Source organism: Cynara cardunculus (assembly GCF_001531365.2).
Source record: "Cynara cardunculus var. scolymus isolate 2C chromosome LG 7, CcrdV1, whole genome shotgun sequence".
Taxonomy (NCBI): Eukaryota; Viridiplantae; Streptophyta; class Magnoliopsida; order Asterales; family Asteraceae; genus Cynara; species Cynara cardunculus.
Window position 1 is genome coordinate 4,471,155 of NC_037534.1, and position 20,748 is coordinate 4,491,902.

Here is a 20,748-nt window from a genome sequence, read left to right on the forward strand (position 1 = left end):
AAAAGTATTTTTATTTATAATTAATTATTTATCATAAGATATAATCTATTATGTGCGTTTGTATGCATGTATGTATATGGTTATGTTCGAAGAAAAACCAACAAACTAATTTCAACCGTCCAATTCCTTTGATCTAACGGTTCTCATCAAATAACAATTTTCAGGTTAAGAAGAACTACAAAGGACATGATGGTCATTTGGCAACCGTTGCCTACATTTAGATACTATTCCCAGAATCCAAATGCCTAGGTGGTCACCGTCGTTGGTCTTACCTCTCTACGCATAGCTTCATCAGACGATGTCGTGGTATGTATGTATGTATGTATGTATGTATGTATGTATGTATGTATGTATGTATGTGTGTATGTATGTATGTATGTATGTATGTGTGTGTATGTATGTGTGTGTGTATGTGTATGTATGTATGTATGTATGTGTGTGTGTGTGTGACGTCGAGGATGATTATAACATGAAAAGTTATGACCAACGACTAATTTCGAAATATTTGGTATTATGTTATGATTCGATAACTTTCAAGTTGTAACCAAAGGGTCTTCGGCCTAGCGGTATCGTAGTCTTTGGCCTCCTAGGAGGTCAAGGGTTCAAACCTCACCAACGATGAAGAGGGTATGTGAGTTTATTTGTTGCATTTATTGTATATAAATATTATATACTTAAAAAAAAAACCTTTCAAGTTATATTTAATGATATTATTGGTGGTGGTTGTTGAATGACTTTAGGTGGGGGGATGTCAAACCCCCATGCTCCCATCTTTGCATCACTATAACTTATGTCCTAGATCTCAAATCCAACTTTTTTTTAAGGATTTGATTGTTTCTATATCAGTCTTTTATGTCTGATTTATTAAGAGATACAATTATTCAGATTATTAATTTTTTTTAATTTTTCAGAGACATTTATGTCTTATTCACCTCTTATTTGATAAGAGGTAAACCTCAACCTCTTATTGTTCTCCAAATCTTAGCAACGGCGGATCTCGATCGATTAAACTTAATCGATCATTTTTTTTTTAATTTGATCCTTACTAAATTGATCTTCACCTGTCTCAGTTGATGTATTTTAATATGACTTAAATATGTTAAATACCGTTAATGGCATATATTTCTTTTAAATGAATGTTAATTATATAATTTAGATATAAATTTCGATGATGAATATATGTTATAGTCATGATCAACCGGTTTGTATAATAAATGATCAAAATTATGCACAATGTATGTAAAATTTCATCGAATTAATGCACCTAAAAAATGTATATTCACCAACTCGGTAACAACTCCTGAGTTCACTCGGTTACGAGAAAGGTAAGTAGATTAATCAAATGTTTATTATTTAGATTGGTAATTGATAGCGTATGATCATAATGGAACATACACCTTCATTTTATGAGAACGCAGGAACACCATTTTACTATAGACAATCACATGTGATACTATTATTCCATCATATGTGATACTAAATCAGAGACGTGAGCGATTTTCTATGCGATATTGGTTGTGGGTTAAGTCGCCCTTACACCACTAAGCCCCCTCCCAAGTATTGTCACATGTGATAAGGGTGTTGTTGATATGATACTATAATTTATCAAGACCATCACATGTGATGCTAAATTATAGACACAGACAACCTTTGGCGCGGCATAAGTCATAGAACACGTCGTCTTCACATCACAAGGTCCTCTCATGCGTATTATCACACGTGATAAGGGTATTCTTACGTTTTCACAAAATGATATATATATATATATATATATATATATATATATATATACACACATATGTGTGTGTGTGTGTCCCCGTCCTATATTATACCAACATTTATGGTTTTTCTATCCTTTTCTTGATTCATGTTCATTTCGTTCATTAAATTTATTAGATGGAGGCCCAATTTTCAACTCTTTTAATACGTGAGCATTGTCTTTACTCTTTTATTAATACATATATCTCCATGATAATATGGTTTTCGGTTTTTGCTGACCTTTTTATATTTAGTAAATGTATGTATTCTATCAGAACTCATTCGAGATATATATAAATCCAATCAAATAAATCCAGTCAATTATACAAGAATATGGTCTACAAAGAGTAAAAATGTATGAAAACAATTCATCTGCCTCAAGAGATAAAGATTTTTTTAAGAAAACTTTCGGTTATTATTATTATTATTATATACTAGAAGTGTACTTGCACAATGCAATTGGATTTTGAAATCTAGAAATACTGATAAAGTATTTTGTTTGAGGGTAAAAGATTGTTTAGTTTATATGATAATTGTATTTAAGATATTGTATATTTAAATATAAAGAGATAATATCTGAGGCGTTTTATTTCGGATATTGTTGTGTTTATCGGTTAGTTATATGAAGAGTTACAAATTTTTAGATATATTTATTATTTATTTATGTTTATTTGTAGTTAGTTACAAAAATTCAAATGTTGAGTTTTAATAAGTGATACTTATGCTTAATAACCTGTAATATTGAATTTTAAGTAATATGCATTAATGACTAATACTTAATGTATAAAAAGTAGTTTTTAAAAATTTAGGGACCGTTTACCTAAACACTTACCCGGTAAGCACTTACCGGTAAAATTCAACACTATCGCTTACTTACCGAGTAAGACTTTTTTCACTAAAACGCATCGTATGCAACAATTTATCCCTGTAAGCGCTAACCATGGTAAGAGTTCTCGTCCTCACTTACCGGGTATTCTTGTTTTCGTTCTTAGCGGGTAAGATTTTTAGTCCTTGCCATATTCATCCGTTAAAGTAAAGTGACTTAGTAAGTGCTTATCCGGGTAAGCGTTTGGTAAACGGCACCTTAGTCTAAATGTTTTATAATATAGTATAGATAGAGGTTGGATTCAAACGAGAAGATGATTAAAATAAGAATATATACTATAACATCTATATCACATGTGATTTTAGTGTAAATCACATGTGATATATGAGTTTTCGTGTTTTGGCAGAAGCATCAAACGAGAACACGGCCAATATAAGAGAATAAGAAAAACTGGCAAATGTGAGTTACATGTGATTTTACATGTCATTACAGAATAAAGTCAATGCAAGGATATGAGCGGGGAACCTGGCCCATGACCGTAGATCGTGTGAATCACATGTGATTAGACCGTTCTTATGTTCTCTAATTTAATTAATGTTCTTGTATGAACCTGACTATATATATATATAGAGAGAGAGAGAGAGAGAGAGAGAAGAACTTCTGTTAACCAAAAATATGGTGTTAACTTTATAAACTTATTGGACCAATAAGATTAATTATTTAGTATATGTTATTTCAAATGTTTGATTTAATGATGAAGAACAAATAATTAATTTTGATGTGTACGTTACTTTTATGGTATTTAACGATGTTCATAAATGTTTATAACCTTGAGTTCATAACTATAAGATATTCATAAGAATGTGCTCATAGATGTTCATAAGAATGTGTTCATGATCATAAGACGTTCATAAGATTGTGTTCATATGTGTTCAATAAGATTTTTCATAGGTGTTCATATGTCATTATCTTTTCACAAATACCATGTTCTAAAATGTTCACCAATATGTATTTTTATTCAAATTTTCATTTATTACAAATATGTCATCATTTAATCCATAAAAACATTGGGTTAACAAAAGAACTAATCCTTATATTATATATATGTGTGTGTGTGTGTGAGAGAGAGAGAGAGAGAGAGAGAGTTATTATGCAACCATTTACATTTGTACAACCAATACAACTCAATCTCAACCATCCATTTAATTTAATGAATATGTGATTTCATAAAAGTTACGATTAATTTTTAATATAAAGTAATGATCATAATTAATGAACTATGGTCATCTTCCATAAATATTCAAATTATAGTAAATGAACTTTTATCATTTCCATAAATATTTCAATTAATCGGGTTGTATTGGTTGTATAAATGAAATTGGTTGAATTTGAAACATATCCTCTCTCTCTCTCTCTCTCTATATATATATATATATATATAGAGAGAGAGAGAGAGAGAGAAAGAAATAAGAGCATTCAAATAAAAATCACTCAATTTGTATAAGCCGTGAAAACACATTCAACCGATTATAATTTTTTATTTTGTTCATTTTTTTGTAATTATGAGAGGTTGATTAACCATTTTTATTATGGTGGGTGTTAATCATGGATATTATTATCTTCATTATTTTAATTTTAGAGAAATACATGAAACAGTTTCATTAAAATTTCATTAAGTATTATATGAAACAATTTCATAACCATATATGAAACAAATTCATCAAAAAAAAAGTATTATATGAAATAATTTTACAAGATTAAACAATTTCATGAAAATTTTTCATAAGATTAAACAATGAAATCGACGTATAAGGGTGGTTTGTACAGTTTGTACAAATGAGGGTGATTTTCATTTGATCGCTCATATATATATATATATATGCAAATAATTAATCGACGTATAAGGGCGGTTTGTACAAATGAGTGTGATTTTCATTTGATCGCTTATATATATTTATATATATATATATATATATATATGCACATAATTAATTAAAAGGTTTGATTACATAAAGGAGTGAAAGTGATGTTAGGATTGTAATTAGTTAAGTTGTCACTACATCGTTACCAAACGGCTCCGACCCAACCACCATTCCTCCCTCTTCATCCACCTCTTCTTTTTCTATTTCATTTTCATTTTCCCCTTTTTATAAACAATTACACCTAAATTCATCACCATTTTCTAATATACCTACCCAAACCAACCATAAAACATAAACTTTAAAATATACAGAATCCAAATACAGAAAAAAACCCAGATCAAAAAAGTGGAAGATCAATGACAAAAAACAGATATAAATAGCAGCTAATGATAGGGTGGCAGAGCACAGCAATGACATTGGATGTAAGAGGTTTTAATGACATTATACTGTGAGAACTGTAATACTGATTTAAGTTTTTTTTTTTTTTACTTTAAAACATTTTTAATTGATTATTTATTGGGTTTTTTAGAAAAGTCAAACATATTGAGGTGCCCAAATGCAGATACCATCTCATTGTCATTTATTGGTGCCATTTTATTGTCGATCACCCTTTTCTTTTCCTCATGCTTTAATTGTGTTTTTTTTTTTTTATTGTTAATAAATAATAAATAAATATAATTAATTTTCAGGTTTTCTTAATTTTCTTTTTTTTTTCTTTTTTTAAGTTATATTTAATTATTTGGGTTCTATTATTCCTTCTTTAAAATCACTCTTCCCTCCGGCTCCTATCAACCCTTTCATGTCAATCACACAAAATATGAAGAACAACATCAACAATGGCAACACAAAGCTCATCCTTCTCCATCCCTACATTCAAAAACAAGCCAACCCGAACCGCCTTTGGTTCATCGCTCTTATCTCCGTTTTCACGCTCGCCTCCCTTCTAACGCTCGTTTACACCCGTGAATCGTTCTATGCAACCACCACCACCACCACTACCACCACCCGCCTCGCCTCCACCACCAACCACCACCACCACACGCTGCCCAAAAACGTGATGAAAGCTCTCGTTCATTATGCCGCTCAAACCAACTCCACCGATCACATGTCGTTCACCGACATCAAACAAATCTCTGATGTCCTCTCACAATGCAATTCACCTTGTAACTTTCTCGTATTCGGACTCACGCCAGAAACCCTCCTTTGGAATGCACTCAACCATTACGGAGGCCGGACGGTTTTCATCGACGAGAACCGCTACTATGCTGCCTACATCGAGGAAAAACACCCGGAAATCGAAGCATATGACGTCCAATACACCACCAAGATCAGCGAGCTTAAAGAGCTAGTGAATTCCGTTAGAGAAGAAACTCGTAACGAGTGCCGGCCAGTCCAAAACCTTTTGTTTTCCGATTGTAAAATTGGATTAAATGATCTCCCAAACCAATTATATGAACTAGATTGGGATGTGATTCTGGTGGATGGGCCACGTGGGTATTGGCCGGAGGGACCAGGGAGCATATCGGCGATCTTCACCGCCGGCGTGTTGGCGAGGAGCAAAAAGGGTGGGAATAATAAAACACATGTGTTTGTTCATGATTATAATAGGGAAGTGGAGAGGGTGTCCAGTGAAGAGTTTTTGTGTAAAGAGAATTTGGTGAAGTCTTCTAAGGATTTGTTGGCTCATTTTGTGGTGGAGAGAGTGGTGGAGGAGAGTGGCAACCACCAGTTTTGCCGCAACCATCCGCCGACGTCCTCCTAGGCCGACCACCGTCCACCGTCCACCGCCGCGTCACTGCCGCATATGTTTACAACATAGTTGTGCTTGAGATAAAGAGGTGTAAAAGTTGGTCAAAATTGTGTCATATTTGTTTGCAAGTAGTACATAATACATGGAACCAATGGTTCAGTCGTAAAGTTCCCCAAAAAATGAGGTGGGACCCTTTTCCTCTGCTTAATCAAGAACTTTTTTGGTGTACCAATTGAACTACCATCCTAAATTTTAAATTAGCAAAGATATCGAATTTGAAATGTATCGACAACAAAACTACAACAAGCACCTTGTCCCCGGCTCGAGATTGAAAATCGACTCGATTTGGTAGCGTAACGTGCTTTAATCTCAAAGATGTTTTCAACAATATAACATCAGACAAATCAAATCAAACTAGTCCGATATATCTCATATGGAGGTGGGGTTCCGGTCCTGGTGGTAGGGATGCCCGCAGACCTGGCTTTTACTCCAAAAGTAGAGCTAATGTTTTCGTAAAGAGCCCCGGGTTCAAAAAACCGTAACCATCGCAGATGATTCGCTAAAGTCAATTGACTGTATTAATTATGAGTGCATTGAGCTCGAGCTAGACCTCCGTTTGCAGATCTGCTTTTGAAGAAGTGTTCTTGACATAAAGAGGCCTAGAAACACCGAGTTCTCTAAGACGATCGACCATGCCATAAAGGAACTCGAAGCTGAGTATGGATTGTGCGTTAAAATCATCTCGTACATGTGGATGAATCCGAAACCACTCGCCTAACATCTTGTGAACATGAGCGCGAATCATTCTCCATGGCACCGGATATTTTTCGCACAGCTTCAAATATTCGACAACTAAACCCGCTTGATCCAATTTGCTGTCTTGATTCCCGTCTTCACCGTCAGATACCCATTCGATGGTTCTAAATCCAGCAAACAGAGCCGGATTTTCGAGAAGGGTCTCAGCGGAAAGTACACCATCGGCACCGGTCTCTTCCAAGCAATTTTTCACATCGTCCATGTGACGAATGTTTCCGTTTGCAAGGACTGGAATTCGAAGAGTGTTTTTTACAGCCCGTATTGCTTTCCAATCTGCTCGGATTTTTTTCCCATCTTTTTCATCTCTTGTGCGTCCATGTACTGCAAGAAGAGCGCAACCGGCATCTTCTAACATTTTTGCGTAGTTTAAAGTGTCTTGCAAGTCTGGGAAGACTCGGATTTTGCAAGACACGGGAACGTTGAGGTTAAGAGCTAATTTTTCGACCAAGGACTTCACGAGAGGCAGTTTATCCATTAGGAAAGCTCCGTAGTTTCCTCGCTTGGCAATACGCTGTGGGCATCTGCAGACATATAATAAACTAAGGTTTGTGCAAGTTTGTGAACAAATAAAGGAGGACAAATGCATCAAAATACAACAAAGTTTGGTTCAGTTCCTATAAATTGGAATTGTGTAGGAACATCTTTTTCATGGAACCGTAGGAAACTGTAACGAGAAACCTTAGCTTTCCTCACATACGTTAAAATGTTTAACATAGCTTAACATGAAATGTTAGCACATGTGAAATGCTAACTTATGTGAACCTCTCGAAACAAAGTGGTCCCTAGGGTTGCCAAAAGAAATTGAGTTCTTACGGAACCCCACCCTAGTTCCTATTTAGTGTAATGAAGAATTTATTCTATCAATTGATGGAAGAAAGTTTCAGATTTTCTTACTTTGTACCCATTTTGACCTGTAACATTTGATGGCATGGATACCCATTTACGAAAAGGTTATGAATTGTTTACAAAAGGTTTATGGCAAAGTAGACGATAAACTTGACATTGGTCATTAAATGTTACAACATCATCATGTCATCGGTCAATCGTGGATGTGATGTAAAGCCAACTGACAAAAAGACGCAACAAAGGTGTGCCAACCATGAGCCAAGACCAGACCGTTGTAAGAACTTGGCACAAATGTCCTAATCAAGGATGTTATGGCTAATCAAGAAAGCATTTCATGAGAAACACATTGGCCAAGAAAGTTGCGAGCCTCAATCAAGAGTCACGACTATATTTAATTATTCAATGAAATCTCTTAAGAAAACGCACTATGGTTCAAATTGAAACTTCCTTTCATTATTTGCCGACAAAGTCTCAAGAAAGAAGTCCAACTTGTAAGTAAAAAGTGCATGGCAAAAACCAAGTACTGGGTCCAGGCTCCAGACACTTGCTACCAAGTGTCAGCACATGTCTACACAACTGCTGACAAACACAAACCACAAGGACCCATTTTGTATAAGAATCACTTTAGAAACCCAATCCATTAAAATCACTAAAGCACAGGGATAAGAAATGTAATTCTCTCTAAAAATATTTGTCAGCCATTTGCCACGAAAAAGATGGAGCCTTTTCTTGTGAAATTAAGCATACCAAGACCAGCTGATGCTCCTCCATCCTAATAGAGAATGTAGCCTTAGAAGTTAGAATGTGACAGTTTGTGCTCTCTGTCCCTTATTTCACAGAAAATGGAGAGGCRAATTGATGTACTTATTGGATCTGGATCCAGTGAAAGTGGAAATCCAACAAGTCTTCCTTCTTTGGAGTTAGACTAAGCTTTATGATTAAAGGTAGATCTTGAACTTGTGCATCAACCTTGTTGTGGCTGTTAAAAATTAAAAGGCATCCTGTTCTCCGTATCCCAGGAAGTTGACTACTATTGATTTTGACGAAGATCCCCAACAATAATGGCATCAAATAGCCGTCCCATGCTTTTACTCATTATATGAGCATAATGTCAATATCTGATATCTGAAGTAATTAACAAGCGTAATTGAATTGTTGAAAAAACATAGAAAGCACAAGGAAATTAAGATACCCATTAACCAATTTACTCTTTTGAACTTGGAAAAAATAAGAACAATTGGTTAACAATTCTTGAGTAGTGGAGTCTGATTGCCTGACGTTTGTTTGGCACAAAAGCTTGCAGGAATAGAAAGGGGCAGTGCCCCTGGAAAGAAATTATGTTTATGGCCCAGTTTGCAACTTTTCTGCCCATTCTCCTCATATATATACATCTCTTTACAATTGTAAAACCCTAAGCCAAAATTAATGAGGTTCCCTAATGGCACAGTAAATGTAGATCAATTCTTGACCGAACCATGTAAATCCCTGTGTCATTGTGCATTTTACTATCATAATTTCTGTGTGTTTGCTCGTGTGAATCTAGTCCGTTGAGTTTCCTACCAATAATACTCGAATATTCAATGCAAAAGATTAATCAAAGAGATGGGTTCGACAAATGTGAATGATCAAGGTATAGCTGTAGCTATGCTAAAATGAGAGACTAAAGCATCTACATAGAGTTAAACTATACTCGCTCTAGGGATACAATGGCCTTTAGAAGATATCCAATGAAGCAAATGAAATTCCACGAAAATTTGTTTGCCGAGACTTTTAAGACAATATAATATGCATATCGTTGTGTGTTTGCATGTGTATTCATATTCCAATTGGAAGTGTACTTTGAGATTTGTGCTGTGTAAAAGTTGGCAGTCCTTTCGAATTAAAGCAGATGCCATGCCTATGCAAGGAGGGTTTGTTGTTGTGGGAGAGAATATGTATGCGCTGGGGTAGACACGTGACATCTGGATGCAGATTAAGTAACTTGAAGATAGAGAAGAGAGGGCAAAGCTAATCTAAGCCACAAATAACAGTAGTAATGTGTAACATTCCTTTTGAAAGAAAAAATCATAAACTAGATCTAGATCTAGGTTTCATGCTTTATGACACATAGTGATTTACTTTAAATTACACAAGTAAATGTTCCCAGGAAAGGTTTATGATATATTTAGCTAGCAATCCCAACATAGTAAGTTATAAAATGAGTAATATCTGCGAAATTGAGTCCATCTGTTTCAGGACCTGAAACTATACTTAGTTTAGTACGATTCATCTGAAATTAATCATAAAGAATTAGCTCTTCAACCATACTCACTAAATTCAAATCTTATCTTACTAGACACACATTCAGACAACAGTTATATTCTATCCAGGTTGCTCATACAGCCATGAGCATGCATCTTTCCATCAGAGTCCTCCGGGAGTAGCCTTTTTTGCCACAACCAACCTCCATCCTAAATAAGTACCTCTGAAAAGCTAAAACAAAACCCTGCATGCATTTATCTTGGACTCATTCACTTAACAAATTTCACTCTTTCAATAGTTAAAATAACGAGTGTTGTCATCATAGAACGGAACCAGGGAACCCTTACAAAGTGCTCTCCTGGTCCCCTTTCATTTTTACTATAACACTGTATGCTTGGTATGTCATATCTTGTAACATCAGGTGTCTACATTGACGTGCATTGTTGGCTTCAATCTCATTCCCATTGATATATAAAATTAGCATTTGTCCTGCAAGGTATCCATCAGCCCAACTATGTTGTATGGATCGAAGTGTTGGGCGACAAGGAAAACCCGTGGGAAGAACTTGGAAGTTGCATAACTGAAAATGGTTAGACGGACTTGTGGTTGGACCATGTTGGATGCGATACCAATTGAAGCCTTTTAGATGAAGTTGGACTTGGGAGTTGCACCTATCACTGATAAGTTGACAGAGGGAAGACTGCACTGGTTTGGATACGTTCACACGAGAGGTGGTAGCCACAGTAAGAAGGGTGTAAAGCATGACTGTTGATGGGACGAGAAGAAGGGGCATGCCTAGGAGGATTTGGGTTGAGCAACTATGGATAGATATGACGGTATTAGATATTTCCGAAGACATGACTCTGATAGAAATGCTTGGCGACGCAGTACTAGGGTAGCAGACTAGGGGAACCTGTAGGCTGTAGGTAACTTGTGTGGAAGGAAGAAGCTGGCGAGATAGATGGGGGTAGAATTAGGGAGTTGAGAGATAGGTTATCAGAATCCTAAGATAATTTGGGTTGTGTGGTTTCCTTTGCTATTTTCTGTCTACTTGCATCTTGGTTTTTTGGTTTTGTTTTACCTAGCTTACTTCTTTTCATTCTTTGGCGTATTGTCCTTTCTGGCGTCATTTTCTTATATTTTCTTTTCCTTTTGCCCAGGTAGTCTTCATACTTCTGGTCTCTGGACAAATTTTTTTTCTTTCTCAAACACTTTGCACAAGCCGGTGGTCTTCACAGAAATAGCCACACTACTTCTTAGAGTAGAGGTAAAGTCTAAGTACATCCTACCCTCCCGAACCAAACCCCACCCCTGGGTGGAATACGGAGTTAGTTTGGTTTGGTTTATATTAGCATTTTTCAAAGTTCTCTAGGAAATAATGAGTCTGAATAAAAAAATGGATCTCAAAAAATCAAGTGCCAAAAGATCTTTTGTTAACAAAATCATGATAGTTTGATGTGTAGCTATAAGCCTTTTTGCAGCATCCACATGCATAAACGTGTCCTAACAAAGCAGAGCATAAAATCAAGCATAAGGTCAAGTTCTAGCTCACCTTCTTTTCCTTCCAATGGAATTCCATGCATATATTATACGTCCTACTGTTTTATTTGATGCTTTGTTGTTGTTGTTGCATTTGAAATTACAAGGTAATTTAGCAAAACAAGTACCCAAGTGCCTTGTGTTTTGTCTAAGGTTCCAACATTATAATATATGTTCTTAAGCACTTGTTAGTAAGTTATGTTACTATCATTTATTTTGGTACTCAAGGACCATAAATTGGTATATATTTCGAGTCTCAAAGGCCATGCATGTTATGCTCGAGTCATACAGATATAATCATACATGTAGATTGAAGATAAATAGAGAATATACAACGACCAAAATGAACTGCTACTGTTTTCCAGAATCAACATTTTTGGCATTGAGCCTAATGTAAACCAATACGTAAGAACTTTTCTTGTAGAGAAGGTTCAATTTTGATATGAAACTTAAAGAGAAGTTCTAAAAGCTTACCCCAAATTAATGTCAACGTAATCGCAATAAGGCTCCACCCTGCGTGCTGCCTCCAGTAAAGTGTCTGGATCATTCGCACAAAATTGAACAAATAATGGCCGATCTTCCTGCAAATTTAAGAGAAATAGGAGTTACTATAGTACATAACAGTCGCTCAATTCCATAGAATTGCAGTTGCAGTCAATTACTAGTAACGAACAAGCTGAGCTCTGCGTATTTGCATAGCGTCGTTACCTTGCAGGTAGTGAACTCCTGAGAGCGATACTTCTCGTTCTCAGTGAAGATACGAGAGTGTAGCATAGGGGTGTAAGCAGCTTCAGCACCGTACTTCCGACATAGTAATCGGAAAGGAAGCTCCGAATTATCGACCATCGGTGCTACAATTAGTTTAGGCTCACCGAGTTTCTTCCAATGTGCCCACGCTCCCTCGATTCTAGCATCGCCTGTCAAGTAGCCATTCCTGCCCAACGATGAGGATTCGTAATTTACTACTGATTCTGGATACGCATCTACCGTTTCAGAACATATGTCATCTTCGGCGTCGACGGTCGGAGATTCTGTGTTGTGCGGGCAAGTTGCTAGGGTTTGAGTAACGGAATCAAACGCCATGAATGGATTGTTAATTGATAATAGTAATGATGACGGCGGCCAGTAGTTGCGTTTGGTTGACGGTTGGAATCTCCGGCTCCGGCGACGATGAAGAAAGCAACGCCGTCCAGGATCCGGTAGGTGTCTTTGGTGTGTGCAACTGTACCTGTGAAATCGGGTGGACCGGACTGTGGGTTGGATAAATCATTCAAATTGGGGGGATTTTGTCATTAAAAAAAGCAAACAAAATCCGATAATCAATTTTATAGCACTTTTAAGTGTTCCTTTAAATTTATTTTAATTTAATTTCTATTTTAAGTAACGTATTTCTAAAACTTTCATTTTAGTACGAAGATGTAAAGTTTAAATATTTAAGTATCCAGATAATTGATTGAAATATTAACCGGTTACAACGCTGATGTGACGAGTGATGTGGTATCCAACTCAGTATTATTTGTTGACATATATATCTTAATCTAACCGGTTAATGTTTCAACTAGTTACCTTGGTACTTAAATGTTTAAAACTTTACATCTTATGTATCAAATTGAAAGTTTTGAAAGTACGTTACCCAAAATAGAAATCAAGTTAAATTATGTTACTTGTTCATATAATTTGCCCTTATTTTCTTTTCATCATAATCTAAATTAATTTTGTAAAACACTACAAATTGATATATATATATATATATACACACACACACACGTTGATAGAAAACCACCGAAAACGAATCCAATTCCAATTCCACACCGAAGACAAAAGCCTTTCCTCTAAGCAAACGGATCCAGTTCCAATTCCACACCCAAGCCCTGTTGTTCCAAGACCCACGATCAAAAACCTTAGAGTCCTTATTGCCATCCGCCTGAAAAAGCCTACGGAATCTATCACAAAGAATAAAATTACCCACTCATTTAACTAACCGAAAAGTAGACTCTCTACCTTCCCCAATGTTTTTACCAAAAGAGGACTCAAAACACCTAAACCATCAATATTCTTCCGTGCTTTCAAAATTCCACCCCAAGCGGAACCAATTTTGTCGTGTCTAGCCCTATAACAGTTTACACCACCTTCCCTCTCGTATAAACATCTAATAACCCGAACCCAGAAAGAGTTTTCTTCTACGAAAAAACCTCCACCACCATTTGCCTTGAAGGCTCGAGTTTTGAGTCTTGAGAGTACCTATATTAAGCCCTCCCCTCTCGAAATCTTTGACAACATTAACCCACTTTACCCACGCCAATTTAGAACTGGTCCATCCCCCCCCAACCCAAAAGAAGTTATTCCTTACCCTCTCTAGAGATTGCAACACACTAGTCGGGGAACGTAAAGAGAAATATTATAGAGATAAGCTTCTCAACACCGATTTACCGAGGTCATACGATTGGGGTCCAATTAGCGAGTTCATTTTGAAACTTTCCAACGATTGGGGTCCAATTAGTTGTCTTGCTCATGTTAACTCCGATTGGAAGCCCTAGATAAGATCAAGAAAAGACTCCAGTACGACAACATAAGATAGACGCCAAATTTTCCACTTCGTTATCAGAAACACCTACACTAAATAATTTACTTCTGTCAAGATTAAGCTTTAACTTCGAGGAGAGCTCGAAACACTTGAGAATATATTTGAAATTCAAGGTGTCAGAAATGCTCCAGTTCCCAAAGAAAATGATGCTATTCACGTGTTGGAAATGAGAAATCGAAACCATACTTGCGTTGGAACCTAACGACACGTTATGGTAAAGGTTCCTGCTAATAGCCTCAAGCATTGCAATGTTGAGGCCCTCCGTCACAGTAAAGGATAAGAAATGTGAAAGAGGATCTCCTTCTGTCACACGACACTTTAATTTAAATTATTTGGTTGGGTACCCATTGACTAAAATTGAAACCGACACAAAACTCAAAAAGAAGAGAATCTACGTACACCATTTTTTTCCCCAAATCCCATTTGCTTCATAATGTCCAGAATGTAGTTCCAATTAACACTATCGAACGTCTTTTAAAATCCGATCTTCCTCAACAAACACTTTGTCCTGGTTTTCTTGATTTGATCAATTAACTCGATTGCGATGAGGACACCGTCTAGAATGGATCTTCCGCTTATAAACACACCTGTTCCGCCCCTATTAGCTTCACGATAATTTTTCTCAATCTGCCCGCTAACAATTTTATAACCGCATCCAGTTAAACTTATAGGTCTGTAATCAACACTGCCAATTGGATATTTGCATTTTGGAACCAAAGTGATGAAAGAAGCATTGCAACCTCTATTTCTTCTACCTTTGGCCCAAAACCGACAAATTGCACAAGAAACATTCTCTTTGATAATATGTCAAGAGAAATTGAAGAAACGAAAACTAAAACCATCAGGTCCCGAGCCTTAGAGCTCCCACAAATTCGAAACAACAGCCCAACTTTCAGAGTCCGTGATTTTTTATTCCAACCAGCTAGCTTCTTTTTCTTGAAACGGTGAAACAATTTGAAAACTCCATATATTATGATAACCGTGAGAATTATTATCGTAAGGTATTATTTTATATGAATTTTTCCATCTAAGACGGTGATTTAATATATTGATTAACATATATTTGTTTCATAACGTTCTGTTTCATATGAATTCGGTTCACAATATGGAAAAAATGTAGTTGTAACATTTTGCTCACAAACACACAAAAATATTTACATTACAAAACAAATATATGATAATCAATACATTAAATTCAAATCATAGATGAAAAAGATCATGTGGAATAGCACACGTTACACTAGTTTTCAAATTTATCATAATTTTATGGGTTCTGAAATAAAAATTCCCCTGTACAAAATACTGACCCAACAGAATATCATGCCTTTTCGGATTAGTCATTTTATTTTATAATATAAAGATTTCTAGAAATAAAGTTCGGTGTGATGATTTACATTACCCTATATGGGTTATCAATAGAGTCGACCTTATTGGTGGTCAAAAGTTCTGAGCTCGCTTAATATAAGGTTTGTATGTCAAAATCTCTCGTGTATAAATATCATATACTTTTTTATATATTGAATCAGTAAAAAGTCAATTCCAAATCTTATCCGAAAAGCTCAATCAAAGTTTTATCAATTTTACGAATCTTATTTTGCATTACGCAACGTCTCTAAGCACATGTACAAACTACCCAAAATCGCATAATTAAACCTCAACGAACGACCGAACATGATACTTGAAGCAATAAATAACTGACATGTGAACGTTTGCTCAAAAAAGACGACTTCCATTTATAAACAAAGTGTTTTTCTATGTAATGATAATTATCCTAAATACTTCTTGTATCAATAAGATGTCAGTTCATCTTACATAATATTTCAGAAGAAAAATGAATACACTGTTAATTTTATATGTTCAAAAAATGACATCGTTCTCTGGAAAAAGTTGTATTAAAAACGTTTTATTAATAACTGTTGACACCCAGATGAATCAGATTAATGATATTGAACTGTTATTACATATAATATGTTCAATATAAAAACAATTGAGGGCTTCTATGGATATCCTTTCTATTACTTCTTAAGGGTTGTTTGTTTACATTTTAATAGTTTTATTAAGAGACAGCATCTGAATCGCTAAAAGGTGAATCTTGTTTGACAAAAAAAAAAATTGTCTCTTAATGGTTTTAAAATCCCCTGAATGATTTTGTATCTTGTGTCTCTCTTAAGCATTCAGCACCCTAATATCATTATGAATAATTACCAAACAATTATATTTCATTTTGCATTATATTATAAGAGTTCCTTAATCATTTTGTACCAAACTATTTAGCAACTGCCAAAAAACCTCTTACTCCCTCCTATTCTTAGACATCTCTTACATACTCGTTACTTTTTTATTTTCCCTTTTTCACCATTATCATATTAATATACATAAACTTATATTAATTAAAGTACATTTGAGTAAAACATTTTTTTTATAAATTACGTTATTAGAATAGTCTTGTCAATACCTATAAAATAAAATCAATATTGAATATTTTTAAAAATTAATTATATTATTAGATATCATAAATATATATATTTTTTTTATAAAATTTAAATCTTACACTTTAATACGAGTCTAATAATTTTTTTATTTATAAAATAATGAATTAACTACTTTTTTTTATATTAATGCACTTTTAATAAAATAGTTATGATAAAGAATTTTTTTAATGATAAGATACCATAAAATTTATGTTATTAAAAAATACGAATTTCACTAAAATACTTAAATAACGTGTTTCACGATATCGTAATGTATTGAATTCAATTGGTCTCGTATAAATAAAAAGTATATATTTTAGTTAATAACTTATTAATTAGTAAATGGTCGTTTACCTAAATGCTTACCCGGTAAGCGTTTACTGTTAAGAGTCAACACTGTAATTTATTTTACCGTGCAAGATTGTAGTATATCAAAATGGTATCGTATGCAACAATTTACCCGGTAAGCGCTTATCCGGGTAAGAGTCGTCACTCTTACTTACCGAGTAAGATTCTTTATCTTTATCATTGCACTTACCGGATAAGATTTTTGACCTTTGTTATATTCATCCAGTAAGAAAAATTACAGTTAGCACTTACCGGGTAAGTGTTTAGTAAACGGCACCTAAATATGAATGGAGTAACAAATAGAAAATAGAAAAGGAATAATAGATAAATATTAAAAGGGTTAAAAATAATAAATTAAAAAAGTTTAAGGGTCAAAACAGAAAATATGAAAAATAAAATGTATTGTTTTTAGTGTTTTTTTTTTTCTAGTGTAGGGGATATAAAATTTGCCTTTTCAAATACAATAATAAAAAAACGTTTGAATTACATGTGATTTTTACATTGGAATCATGCATAAAATTATATCTGATTCACACGACTTTGATCATAACATAATGTTGTGGGTTATGTCACCTGCATACTCTTGTGTTGACTGTTAATATAAAATCATATGTACATTTATACATAATTTAATCGTTTTAGTATTCTTTTATTTGATTATTATTCTCGTTTGAACTTCTATTTATCTATACTATATTATAAAGCATTTGATAAAAACTCTTAAAAATCATCTTTTATCCATTAAGCAGTAGTTTATTGATGTATGTTACTTAAAATTCAAGATTACAGGTAAATGGTGCATAAGTAAAATTTATTAAGCTCCATATTTGAATTCGTGTAACTAACTGTAGATAAAATATAATCAAATACATGATAAAATTCTCATTCTAAATACATCTAAAACATAATTAGAATAATTATTGAGTTATAACAGAATACTTAATTATTATCTTTATAAAAATTATATTATTAACCAAAAACAAATTATTTCGTCACTTAACCTAAATTAAATCATAATGGGAAAAAATAAATTAAAGAAATTACACAAAAAAACGAGAATTTTTTTATTTTTTAATTTTTATAATATCTTCAAATTTATAATTTAAAAAAATATTATTACTTGCTCAAAACCACATAAATCTATATTTTAATATCGACAAAAAAAATAAAATAAAATATTAAAATCAAGATATATCTCATTATATTGCACAAGTACACTTCTAATATATAAAAACGAAATTTCTAAATGTTAGATATGTGATTTATATCATAAAAAGAACTGATGCTTTTTCTTTTGAATTTTGGTATTTAATTTTTCTAGTAGAATTAATTCAAATTTAATTGAGGAGGGTAAATTTGTAATTTTGTGAATGAATAAACATTTGAAAAAAGTGGTCCACCAGATATCAATTTCTCATCCACTAATTTTGACTTTTTAGGGTCTCCTTTTTGACCGGAGTTATTGATTTTCCATCCACATTCTCCTCCATGTTTTCGCAAAGTACAAACTTCAATTTCATCAGTTTCTGATTTTTGTCTACTTAAAACAGTTTTAGGATAACTAAAAAAATATTTATATAATACAATGAGATGCATTTTAATTTTAATATTTTATTTTATTTTATTGTTTGTTTATGTCGATATAATATAATTTTATATTGTATTGAAAAAACAATAACGTTTTTATTTTTGAATGAAATATAAATTTAATGAAATCATAAAACTTTGAAAAATATATTGATATTAGTATCAAATTGACTATTTAAAAATTCTCGTTTTTTGTATAACCTTTTAATTCAATTTTTTTATTATAATTTTTTTAATAATATATTTTTTTATGAATATCTATACTATATTATAAAGCATTTGACAAAAACTCTTAAAAACCACTTTTTATACGTAAAATACTGTTTATTAATGCATATTACTTAAAACTGAAGATTACAAGTAGATTATGCGTAAGTACAACTTAATAAAGCTCCATATTTGAAGTCGTGTAACTAACTGCGGATAAACATAATCAAATACAAGATAAATATATCATTTTAAATATAAAATATCTAAAATATAATTAAGATAATCATTGAGTTCTAACATAATACTTAATTATTATCTTTATAAAATGTTATATTATTAAATCAAAAATAAATTATTTCCTTATCAAACTTATATTAAATTATAATAATAAAAAATAAATCACAGAAATTATATAAAAAATGAAAATTTTAAATAGTTGATTTGATATTAACATCGATATTTTTTTTTTCAAATATATATTTTATTCAAAAATAAAATCATTAATGCTCTCTTAAAAACACATAAAATCGTATTATAACATCGACAAAGACAAATAATAAAATAGAACATTAAAATCTAGATGTGTGTCGCTGCATTGCGCGAGTACTCTTCTAGTAATAATTAATTATTCTGTTAAAAGTCAATAATTATCTTAATTATATTTTAAAAAATTTATATTTAAAATGAGATGTTTATCTTGTATTTGACTGTGTTTATCTACAATTAATTACACGAATTAAAAAATTGAGCTTTAGTAAGTTGTATTTATATGCAGTTTACTTGTAATCTTGAATTTTAAGTAATATGCATTAACTAACAGTACTTCATGCATAAAAAAAATGATTTTTAAGAGTTTTCGTCAAATGTTTTATAATATATTATAGATGATATATACATCCAATTTTATAGGGGTCCGTTAAATGTATTCTCTTATGTGTTAAATCATTTTCATCTATAAATTTGCTTATTACAGACATCAACATTAAGATATACGTTTTACATTCACAATGCATGAATTGACTTGATTCTGATACAAGATGAGGTGCAAATAACATTCCCTTTTTATATCTGAATCAAGTCAATCATGCGTTAAAAATATAAAAAATATGTCTTACTTTTTATGTTTGTGGTAGAAAAATAGTTGGTAGAAGTGCATTTTTGTACCCTTTTTTGGAATAGGTTAAATACACTTTTATATATATATCGATTATGAGTGAGAAGTGATATTTTACTTATTCCATCAATAATAGTACTTAACATTAAATGTCTAGCCGAAACAAATAATATTTTATTGAATATTTAAAATAATATAATTGATGTTATAATATCTCAATATTGAGAACGTTTTTTTTTTGGCGAACTTTGTTTTTTGACTATCCATTTTGAAGAAAAAAAAATCGAAGAATTTATTAGAGATTTTTTAAGGGGGTGTTTGGGATTGCTTATTTAAAGTGTTTATTAACGTATTCCAGTGTGGTGTCGGTAATAGAGTGTTTTTAGTGTTTTGATGGGAAAAAAAGTAAATACTTATACTGGTTTGATACAAGTAATAAGGAGTTTTTGATAAGTTACTTCATTCTAACTTATTAACTTATTCCGATATGATACCGATAATAAGGAGTTTTTAATGTTTGAATGGAAAAAAAAAAGTTATCTCATCTATTTTTCCAGTTTATCCGGTGTGGTACCGTCATAAGCTAATTCAAATCTTTTTTTTTTTAAACTTCAATTTGTCACTACATAAATTGATAAACATTTTTACAAAAAAAAAAAGAAAAAAATAACATAAATTGTTTTAAATAAGCAAATCCCAAACACTTCCTAAACGTACATTTGTCTACTAATTTTCT

General features: G+C 32.8%; 2 protein-coding genes across 2 annotated transcripts; one reads left to right on the plus strand and one right to left on the minus strand.

Annotated features, from left to right (window-relative positions):
• The first annotated feature begins 5,323 nt into the window (after positions 1 to 5,323).
• On the plus strand, positions 5,324 to 6,268 carry LOC112515863 (protein IRX15-LIKE-like). The gene has a single exon (XM_025122813.1). It carries the CDS (start codon positions 5,324 to 5,326, stop codon positions 6,266 to 6,268), a length of 945 nt encoding a protein of 314 aa, XP_024978581.1.
• A 313-nt stretch (positions 6,269 to 6,581) lies between these two features.
• LOC112515862 (tRNA-dihydrouridine(16/17) synthase [NAD(P)(+)]-like) lies at positions 6,582 to 12,914 on the minus strand. The gene is made up of 3 exons (XM_025122812.1): positions 12,407 to 12,914; positions 12,173 to 12,279; positions 6,582 to 7,593 (listed from the first exon to the last, which is right to left on the minus strand). Exons 1-3 carry the CDS (start codon positions 12,779 to 12,781, stop codon positions 6,861 to 6,863), a joined length of 1,215 nt encoding a protein of 404 aa, XP_024978580.1. The 5' UTR covers positions 12,782 to 12,914; the 3' UTR covers positions 6,582 to 6,860.
• Positions 12,915 to 20,748: the final 7,834 nt, after the last annotated feature.